Source organism: Mustela nigripes, chromosome 1, assembly GCF_022355385.1.
Source record: "Mustela nigripes isolate SB6536 chromosome 1, MUSNIG.SB6536, whole genome shotgun sequence".
NCBI classification, from domain to species: domain Eukaryota; kingdom Metazoa; phylum Chordata; class Mammalia; order Carnivora; family Mustelidae; genus Mustela; species Mustela nigripes.
Genome location: NC_081557.1, coordinates 189,280,590 through 189,291,932, shown reverse-complemented (window position 1 = coordinate 189,291,932; position 11,343 = coordinate 189,280,590). Strand labels below are relative to the sequence as shown.

The 11,343-nt window shown below is 34.0% G+C and overlaps 1 protein-coding gene across 4 annotated transcripts in view; it reads left to right on the top strand.

Moving 5' to 3' along the window:
• SCLT1 (sodium channel and clathrin linker 1) overlaps nt 1–11,343 on the top strand; it is a 175,766-nt gene that overhangs the window by 5,124 nt on the left and 159,299 nt on the right. For all 4 annotated transcript variants that reach the window (XM_059378370.1, XM_059378371.1, XM_059378369.1 and 1 more), the window contains exon 2: nt 5,876–5,943. In XM_059378370.1, coding sequence (XP_059234353.1) covers nt 5,876–5,943 — 68 coding nt within the window. The remainder of the gene's footprint in view (nt 1–5,875; nt 5,944–11,343) is intronic.

Genomic DNA, 11,343 nt, shown 5'->3' with positions numbered 1-11,343 from the left:
CCAGGATCTATAAAGAACTCCTGAAACTCAACACACACAAAACAGACAATCCTATAAAAAAAAAATGGGCAGAAGATATGAACAGACACTTCTCCAATGAAGACATACAAATGGCTATCAGACACATGAAAAAATGTTCATCATCACTAGCCATCAGGGAGATTCAAGTTAAAACCACATTGAGGTAACACCTTATACTAGTTAGAATGGCCAAAATTAGCAAGACAGGAAACAACATGTGTTGGAGAGGATGTGGAGAAAGGGGAACCCTCTTCCACAATTGGTGGGAATGCAAGCTGTTGCAGCCACTTTGGAAAACTGTGGAGATTCTTCAAGAAATTTAAAATAGAGCTTCCCTATGACCCTGCAATTGCACTACTGAGTATTTACCCCAAAGATACAGATGCAGTGAAAAGAAGGGCCATCTGTACCCCAATGTTTCTAGCAGCAATGGCCACGGTCGCCAAACTGTGGAAAGAACCAAGATGCCCTTCAACAGACGAATGGATAAGGAAGATGTGGTCCATATACACTATGGAGTATTATGCCTCCATCAGAAAGGATGAATACCCAACTTTTGTAGCAACATGGACGGGACTGGAAGAGATTATGCTGAGTGAAATAAGTCAAGCAGAGAGAGTCCATTATCATATGGTTTTACTTATTTGGGGAGTATAACAAATAGCATGGAGGACATGGGGAGATGGAGAGGAGAAGGGAGTTGAGGGAAATTAGAAGGGGAGGTGAACCATGAGAGACTATGGACTCTGAGAAACAACCTGAGGGTTTTGAAGGGGCGGGTGGTGGGAGGTTGGGGGAACCAGGTGGTGGGTATTGGAGAGGGCGCGTATTGCATGGAGCACTGGGTGTGGTGCAGAAACAATACTGTTACGCTGAAAAAAAAAAGACATATTCTTTGAACTCTTCATTTTCCTCTTTTTCCTTAATTCTTTACCAGCTTATATTCACTACTTTCTCTGTTTTAAAAGATTTATTTATTTATTGGGGGGTTGGGGGGGAGAGTGTGTGCACAATTTGGGGGGAGGGGCAGAGGGAGAGATTCTCAAGAAGATAACCCCACTGAGCACGGAGCCTGACATGGGGCTCTGTTGGACAACCCTGAGGTCATGACCTGAGTCGAAACCAACTCAACCAACTGAGCCACCCAGGCACCCCTGTTTTTACTACTTTCTTTACTGTAACCATTGCCCATTAGTTCATCTGCTCTTTTGCCAGTAATCTTTTTTTTTTTTTTAAGATTTTATTTATTTATTTGAGAGAGAGTGAAAGTGAAAGAGATTACAGAGAGGATCCACTGAGCAGAGAGCCCGATGCAGGGCTCGGTCCCGGGATCCTGGGATCATGAACTGAGCTGAAGGCAGTCGTTTAACTGACTGAGCCACCAAGGTGCCCCTCTTTTGTCAGTAATCTTGATATGATTATATTGCTTTTTTAATGTAACTCACGCTCAGTAATACTTCATCCCTTGATCAGTTGTTTAATTTTCCTTAATAGTTTTCACACCCAACTGTTCAATAGCCTTAGATTAAAAAACTCAATGCTTTGGGTAAGTACCACCACAAGCTCACTAAAGACTGAGCTGAGATTTGAACTGAGACTGTCTGGTTCCAGTGTCTGTATTCTTAACTTCTATCCAACAAAGATACTTGTAAGAAAAAAAAAATTATAGGCTTGTTTCACTTATGTACATACAAACTAAAAATCCTTCATAAAAGGGGCACCTGGGTGGCTCAGTGGGTTAAGCCTCTGCCTTTGGCTCAGGTCATGATCCCAGGGTCCTGGGATCGAGTGCTGGGATCGAGTCCCGCATCAGGCTCTCTGCTCAGTGGGGAGCCTACTTCCCCCTCTCTCTGCCTACCTCTCTGCCTAATTGTGATTTCTTCCTGTCAAATAAATAAATAAAATCTTTAAAAAAGTTACTGAATACAATAAAGACCTAGGTTAATGGAGAAATCATTAACATATCAAATTTGTGGATTAGAACACAATATATTAAGTATGTCAGTTCTTGATTAATTGTTAGACTTATGCATTCTCAAACTTAGTTTTGACAACATGATTCTAAAATCTAGTTGAAGAGGGTGCCTGTGTGGTTCAGTTGGTTAGGCACTCAACTCATGCTTTCAGCTTAGGTCATGATCTCAGGATTGTGAGATCAAGCCTCACATCGGGCTTTGTACTGGGTGTGAAGCCTGCATAAGATTCTTTCCCTCTACCTGTTCTCCTTACCCCCACTAGCTTTCTCTCACTCTTTCAAAAATAAATAAAAATCTAGTAGTGGAAGAGCTAAGAGAGTTTTAAAGAATATCAAGGTGGGAAATTTTATAGGCTGGTAATTAAGACTTAAAAATTTGATTATTAAATCAATATTAGATTTTCATATTGGTATATACATAGATCAGTGGAATAAATTAACACAGAAAAGACATGTACGTGAAACTTGTTATCTGAAAGAACAGCAATACAAATCAGTGGGGAAAAGGTATTTAGCAAATGGTGCTAGGATAATTGGCTATCCAAATAGGAAGGAAGAAATAATAAAGATACCTTTCCACATATATAGAAATATTATCTGCAGGTTGATTGAGAAATAAATTATATTCAGACATTAAGAAAAAATTTAAGAAGGTGTCTTTATGATCTCAGGACAAGGAAAGATTTAGATTTAAATATTTTGGATGAATGAATGAAAGAAATAGGAGACTTAAGTTAGAGTAAAATTTTCTCCTTATTAAAGGCAACCTCTGAGGATTGAATGTGTTTCCTTCAGTAATCCACAATTGACTTTTTTTTTTTTTTTTAGATTTTATTTATGTATTTGAAAGAAGGAGCATGAGTGGGAAAAGAATATTTTTAGGAATTATGTATATGCGTAATTTTAAAGTTGCACTAATTTACGTTCTCACCAGCAGTTGAGAGTTTTCATTATTTTACATTGTCACCAACATTTTCTATAATTTTAGCTCTTTATTGTAATTTTAACTTGTATTTTCCTAATGTCTAATGAAGTTGAGCAGCTTTTCTGTGTTTATTTGCTCCCTGGGTAATCGTCATGTAAGGTGCCCATTCATGTCTACTTACCACAATCTATAGTCTTGTCTGCCTTTTAATTGATAGTTTTTTGTATATTCTAGATACAAGCCCTTTTCTGTTACATGTGTTGGAATACATTCTCCATGTTTGTGTCTTGTTAAGTCTCTTTGTTGAACAGAAGTTCTTAATTTTAATGTGGTTCAGTTTATCATGGTTTTTTTCACTGTGGTTAGTGCTTTTTGTGTTCTGATTAAAAAAATCTTTCCCTACCCTAAGATATATAAAAATATTCTATACTTGTCTAGAATTTGTTTTAGCATTCACAATTAGATCTTCATTTCACCTAGAATTGATTTTTATGGACAGTGTTTTATTTTTTATGAGGCTATCCAGTTGACCCAGAACCAATTTTAAAAAGATTCTTCTTTTTTTTTTTTTTTAATTTTTTAAATTAACATACATTATTTGTTTCAGGGGTACAGGTCTGTGATTCATCAGTTTTGCACAATTCACAGCACTCACCACAGCATATACCCTTCCCAATATCCATCACCCAACGCACCATTCCTCCCACCCACCTCCACTCCAGCAACCCTCAGTTTGGTGTCCTGAGATAGTCTCTTATGGTTTGTCTCCCTCTCTTTTGTCTTGTTTCGTTTTTTGCTCTCTTCCCCTAAGATCCTCTGCCTTGTTTCTCTATTTCTACATACCAGTCAATCAGAGAAAGACAATTATCATATGATCTTACTGATGCATGGAATATAAAGATTATTCTTTACTTCACTGCTTTGCAGTGCCCCTTCAATCATAATTCAGTTGTTTTAAGTGAATAATTCAGGTGTTCTAAGTGAATGTGAATTTATCTTTATATTCTTTGTTCTCTTCCATTGGTTAAATTTGTTTATTTTTATATAGCTATCATACTTTCTAAATGACTGTAACTTTGTGATAAACCTTGGTATCTGGTAAAGCAAGTCCTCCACCATTCTACTTTTGCAAGAATGCCTTCGCTTTTCTTGTTATGTTTCCACCTATATTTTAGAATCACCTTTAAATTTTTGCAGTATCATCTTTTGGAATGTAAACTGAGATTGCATTTAGGCTATTTGTAGATCACCTTGGGGAGAACTTCTGTCTTCACAATACTAACTCCTGTAAACCATGAGTATCTCTGTCCACTTAATTAGTCTTTAATTTTTCTCCTTATTGTTTCATAGTTTTCTGTACACAGTATTATACATCTTTTGTTTAAATCTTTTAGATTTATTCATAGACATTGTTTTTTTTAGTATGGTATTGTAAATGACATCTTTTATTTTAACTTTGTTGCAAGTATATAGTAATATAATTAAATTTTGTATATTGGCCTTGTCTCCAACAACCATGCTGAAGGTAATTATTCTAAGAATTTATCTTTGTGTTCTCTGGGATTTAATTATACCTATACACGATTAACTATGGATAATGGATAATTTTTTTTTCTTTTCAGTCTTTATACCTTTTATTTCTTACTTGCCTTATTGCATAAACTTAGAACTCCACTAGAGTGTGAATAAATGTCAAGAAAATTCCTTGTTCCCAATTTGTATTTCCCAATTTCCGGGGAAACTTTTCAACGTTCTTGTCCTTAATATGATGTCTGGTGTGCATTTCTGTAGAAATCAGTTGTTATATCAAGGAAATTAACTTCTGTTCTTACATTCCTGAGGCTTTATCATGAATATATCTTAAATATCATCAGATACTTTTACTGTAACTTGTGAGATGATTGTATTTGTTGATCTTTTTTTGTATGTTTATTTTGAATTTCTTTGGGGGTGAACTCTATTATTTCCTTCACTTGATCTTTGGGTTTAATTTGCTTTTCTTCTCACCTTTTGGGATGGACCTATATTTCATTGACTATAAACCTTCTTTTCTAATATAAGCAATTAAAGCTATAGACTTTTTTTTTAGCAACTTCTCAGGTATTACATTTTCACTATCAATCAATTCAAAATACATCCAAATTTGTTTTGTAATTCCTCCTGTGACCCATGGGTTATTAAAAAGTAATTTTTGAACTTCAAAATGTATTAAAATTCTCCCTTTTGGGTTTTTTTATTCTAGCTTAATTGCGCTACTGTCAAGTAACATGCCCTCTTTGGCTCTCAGTCCTTTTGAAAGTTGAGGTTTACTCTGTTGCTAGCAAATTATCAATGTTAAACAATCCATGTGATCTTGAAATAATTTTTCTACATTCACCGTGTTCTATGTTTTCTTGATGTGAATAGAAATATTAAGCACCTTGCGCTTACTGAGAGCACTTGACTTTATTCCAGTCCTTCATTTTTATTATCTCTTACTCCTGTATAATTCAGAATCTTTGTCCTGCTGTTTCTCTTCTGTGTGGAGGTTTGTTCTGGAACAGAATTTTAGCCAATTTTCACTATTGGAAAAATATGACTATAGCTTATCTTTTCAGTTCTTTTCACTTCTAGTAGCAGGAATTTGGGGGGTGGGGGGAATGGAGTACTTTTTTACTTCTGCTAGCCTGAAGAGTAAACCAGGAAGAATTGAGAATTAAAATGTAAGAAATCAGAACAATTAGTTCTGCGCAGCTATTCTTTTCCCACTAGCAGTAGGTCGTTGACCTATGTGTATAGAAGGGCCCTTAAATTCAAAAAACATGTGTTGAAATTGATGCTTCATTTTGAGAAGCAGTGAAGACTAGCAGTTTTGCATTGGATATGTCAGATAATAACTATCTTGTTTGTAGCTTTTAAATATTGAGTATTAGCCAGTGAACTACAGTTTGGTTTTTTTCTCCCCTTTGTTTCAGATCACCGACTAAATGAAGTTCTTAGACAATATCAAATGGAAAAATTTTCCAAATGTTCATCGGTGCAGGTATGTAAATTAGTTAAGGTCTAAAAAACAAGGTTCAGATTTGGTTGTAAATATGTTTATGTAAATATTCTACTTAGGATTATTCTCATGTGAAGTTGCCTATAGCACTTTGAAATTTACTTACAACTGGGATTTGAATAGGGAAACGTTTGTTTTTGCTTAATAAAAGTAGTTCTTTGGCCATAGAAATTGCCTTTTTTTCTGAATTGGAGGTTAGGTATTATGTATGATGTTAAAATATCTGATTCTAAAATGCGAATTCATTGACGTTTTGAAATGAAATCTTTTCTTAGGATATATTTCATAGTAAGCTTTAACTTGGAATTCTCATAAATTATGGCAAGCAAAAACTAAATCAAAACAGTAAACAATATACAGCACTGTTTTTAACACTTCTTTCCTTGGGTACATGTTCTTATTTAAATATTCTGTTAAAAATTTTTTGAACAATGAGATATGTTTATTGGTGGACTCCTGAGTTACACAATATTAAAAGAAAAACAGTAGCTCCTATATTAGTGATAGCAGCCTACTGAATTAATAAGGATGTATTTTGATCTTGACATCAATGAATCTTGTAACCAAAACATTGTTTGGGGGCGCCTGGGTCGTTCGTTGGTTAAGTGTCCAACTTTTGATTTTGGCTCAGTTCACGATTTCAGTGTTGTGAGATAGAGCCCTCCATTGCTCGGTCCTGAGCCTGGAGCCTGCTTGGGATTCTCTCTCTTCCTCTCCCTCTACTCCACCACTACTACTCCCACCCCACTCATGTGCCCTCTCTCTTAAAAATAGAATTGTTTTTAAGGTATTAAGAAAGAAGTAGTTTAAAAAGTAATAGTTTGAGGGAAATTGGAAGGGGAGGTGAACCATGAGAGACTATGGACTCTGAGAAACAACCTGAGGGTTTTGAAGGGGCGGGGGGTGGGAGGTTGGGGGAACCAGGTGGTGGGTATTGGAGAGGGCACGGATTGCATGGAGCACTGGGTGCGGTGCAAAAACAATGAATACTGTTACGCTGAAAAGAAATAAAAAAAATTAAAAAAAAAGTAATAGTTTATCTTGTTGACTTGACTATACTTACACTTTCTTTCTTTAGTGTATTGTCAACATTTAGCCTGCTGTTCTATTTTTATTTACAAAGTCCAGACTGCGTCCAGAGGGTCTTAAATTTATCCATCCACTATGTTAATCAAGTTACTGTTTTTCTTATGTTATTTTGTTAGTTATGCTTAACTAAGAACTGTTATCATTTAGATGATAGAGAATTATAATACAGCAGCCTCTAAATTTTGTTCAGATTCTTAGGTTCTTTTTCTTCTGCTTAATGTCTTATAGAATATGTCTAAAAGGAGGATTCAAACAAAAGAGTGATTTTAAAGCCTGAGAAAATTTCTTGGCACAGTTTTATATCATACCTACTGTACATGGCTGACTTATGAAAGATGGTTTTACCAGATAAAGCAGTGATTGTATGTAGACCTTTAGATGCACTTGCCTTGTAAATTGTGATTAATTAATTAAAGCCTCAAGGTAACATACCAAGTAAGGTCAAGTCTTCTCTAATAGTGTACACTCCTGTGCAATTACAGCTCCTTGAATTCTCTAAAGGTACATATTCTTCTTTTACAGATGCTATTATAGTCATACAATCAAACCTTGATTCCTAGCTTTTATTTTTGGTAGTAATATATTGTTACTGCATTAGAGTCTTCTGAAGTTCGCTGTCTCTTCAGAACACATTGCTGTCTCAAAATACCAATCCCCTTGCATCTTGCCTACCACTGCATATTTTGCAGTAATGAGAAAGGAGGTGATATGAGAATATGAGAAAGAGATTAATCTGCTTTCTAGCATTATAGTCCATATCCTTGGCCATATATAGTGCATTCTTCAGTTCTTCACCCCAGAAATGTTATACTAGTTTCTGAAAAAATACTGTAAAAAGTGAAAAAATTTGAAAAAAAAAAAAGAAAGAAAAGAAAATAATGAAAAAAATTGAAAAACTGTCAAGATGAATTTTTTAATTTGTGTTTTTTTTCTTTTTATAGTATTTTTACTTTTTTTGTGTGTTTGTAGACTTAGAAGTAGGAGGAAACCATTATTAAAGTTTATGTGAAACCCAGGAACACTGGCTGAGATCTCTTCTCACTAACTTTAATGATTGCTGCTAGCAACAGAAACCCTTCATAAATTTTATTTGGCCTTTTTGTTTAGCTGTGTTTCCCAGGTGTCAATTCTTATTAATAGATGCTCAATAAATATTTGTGGAATGAATGAAGCAATTATATCCTTCCTTTACTTTATTCCTGCTTACTAATTTCCCAACATCATTTGAGCTCTATATGCCATGTACAATGAGAGTTGAGATGAAAAAGTTATGATTAGCTTGTGAAATACAACAGTTCATGCTTTTTAGTCTATTTTTCAGGATAAAATCACAATGAAATTCCCTTCTTTCTCACACTAGGCAAATGGCCAGGACTTGTGTTAAATGAACATACTTTATGAAACTTTTCTAATATTAGAAAAATAAAGCTGCCAGAATTTGATATTTTTTTCTTATATTTTAAGTGGGAGTTTCAAACTTGATTTTCTGTAGAAACTGTGCTATAAGTGATAGTTAAAATTCATTTGTGCTATCACTATATAATAATCATTTATGCTTCCCATGGATCAAAGGAAGTTTTATGAATTGCCTTAAGGTTTTTTTGTGTAGTGTTTCTTAGGGAAATACATGATATATTTAGAATAATGATACATAAATTATATGGATTTAAACTGAAAGTTAGATTTTCCAGTGTGTGCAATAGCTTGTATGTTTAATATATTTGGTTCATTATACTTTAATAAGTCATCCTCTTTTACTTATTTATTTTAAAGCTTTATTCATTTAATTTTAGAGAGACAGGGTGCATGCTTGCACCAGGTGAGGGGCAGAGGAAGAGGGAGAGAGAGTCTTAAGTAGACTTGGTGCTGAGTCGGAGCCCAATGCAGGACTTGATCTCACAACGTGAGGTCATGACCTGAGCCAATATCAAAAGCTGGAAGCTTAATCTACTATAACATCCAAGCACCCCCGTTCATCTTTAAAAATAGAAAACCTCTTATAATTGTATGTGACCTTCCAAAGATGGTTTAAATAACAACTAGTTTCTTGAATGATCCCTTCAGGGTTGTTGTGAAATTTAGTTGTCTTCCTTTGGTTATTTTGTGTTTTATGTGTAAATAAAAAGTATGTCAAGTGGCACTGCTCTCTGAGAGCATGAGATCCAGCACCATGTCAGGCTCCGTACTGAGCACTGAGCTTGCTTAAGATTCTCTCTCCCTCTCTCTTTGTCCCTTCCCTGTCACATGCATGCACAAGTGTGCTCTCTCTCTCTCTCTCTCAAAAAAAAAAAAAAGGAAAAAATGATTTAGCACTTTAAAGAGAGTCTAAGTGTAAGAGTTTAGCAATTTCTGTACATTGACCTTCATTGATAAATGATGAAAATCCATCTCCCCATATATAAATGATTTGCTGCAACACTCAAAAATGTGCAACAACACTTTCACAAAATGCTAATCAGCCTATATTTTCTTCCAAAGGATGGCAGATAGGATGTGATTAATATATTTCATAGCCAGTGATATAAAGTAAGGGGCACAAAATTAAACATTCAGAATTATGATTAGAATACTTAGTGTGTGTTTTCCTCAGAGGAAGTATCTGGAATATCCTCAGAGAAAGTATCCAGAAATTTTGTCTACCCAATTATAATCCAATATTATTGACATTCTTCTGTGATACACTCTCATCATCATCTCAGGAAGTCCTTTTGGGATCAAAATAATAGAAATTAATTGTAGAGTATCTGTTATTCAAGATATATAAAATGCTTTGTATGTTTATTTAGTATAGTTTGTTTAAATTTTGTTTTAGAAAATATAAAAAGGATATTTATAAATGCTTTTTTTGTGATCATAGCTTATTGGATAGGATTGTTAGTCTTGTTCACCTGAAACTAATATGACATATGTCAATTATATTTCAATTGAACTATATAAACATAAATATATGTAAATATATATATATATATATATATATATATTTGGCTTTTATAAAAAGATTTTATTTTTTTAAGTGTTTCTACACCCAACGTAGGGCATGAAACCCACAACCCCGAGATCAAGAGTCACACACTCCACTGAGTGAGCCAGCCCCATACCTCTATATAAGTGCTTTTATAGTCATTGTCAATCTTATTCTCCCAACTTGATTTTTTCCGCTAGATCTTGAATTATTAAGTCATGCAGTCTTTTATTCTGGAAGTTTCACTAGTAAGTGGGGAAGGATTGCTGAAACTATATTTTTATTCTTTTAGCTATTTTTCTTATATTTTGATTTAATATGTTTATCTTATAATCCTGTAATTTTTTATAATTTGGATTATTGGTCATTTACTCTTAAATTAGTATTTCCGTAACAACTATCATTAGGAGATAGTTTCAGAGCAGTGTCTTTATAGAATTCAGTTAAACTAATATATATTGAGTACCTCCTCTATGTAAAGCACTAAGCCAGAAGCTTTAGTGATATGAAAAGGTATATAATAAAATTACCATTTCATAGGAACCTAAAGACTAATAAAAATATCAGTTGAGACAAATATTAAATAACTAGGTATAAGGCATATTATTCATATCTTAACCTTAAAGCCAAATGAGGGTATCAGAGAAAAAGGAGATCAAATATAGTTGGAGAGATCAGAAAAAGTTTCCTGAAGGATGTAGCATGTCTGATGGGTACTGAAAAGTAAGTAAGATTTCTAAAGAACTTCAATGAAAGCTAAAAGAAGGGGTAGTGGAGAGCATAGCAGATAGACTCACTGGCATGATGAGAAGCAAAAGGAGGTAAGAAAGTGGGAGTTGTATTTAGGGAGTAAAACATACTTCATTTTTTATACTGTGTTTGACATATACGAGAAAAGTAATGGAAAATAACATTAGGAAGAGTAGGTTTTGTAGAGTGCCTTAAATGGTTAAGTTGAGGAGTTTGGATTTAATTTAGTAAACACTGTGCAATTCCTAAATATTGTTTAGAAGAATGATAAGGTAGAGTGAAACTCAGTAAGAATAACAATTAAGAAACTTAAAATTGATGGGTGGGAGGTTAATGAGGGCTTGAATTATTATTTTGTAGAATGCCATCCATCTCCCAACTATTAGTCATAACACTGGTAGTTGTTTTGATTTTTATAAAAATTTCTAAGAAATTTGAGAAATATTTTTAAAGTTTGAATTACTTAGCTATCCCAAGAAGATTTTTAACTAACTTTTGAACAATTGAAAGTTAAAATATCACTTGTCCATTAATTAATATTTAAATAATATAATAATTATTTTTAATAGTCTAGGATTAAT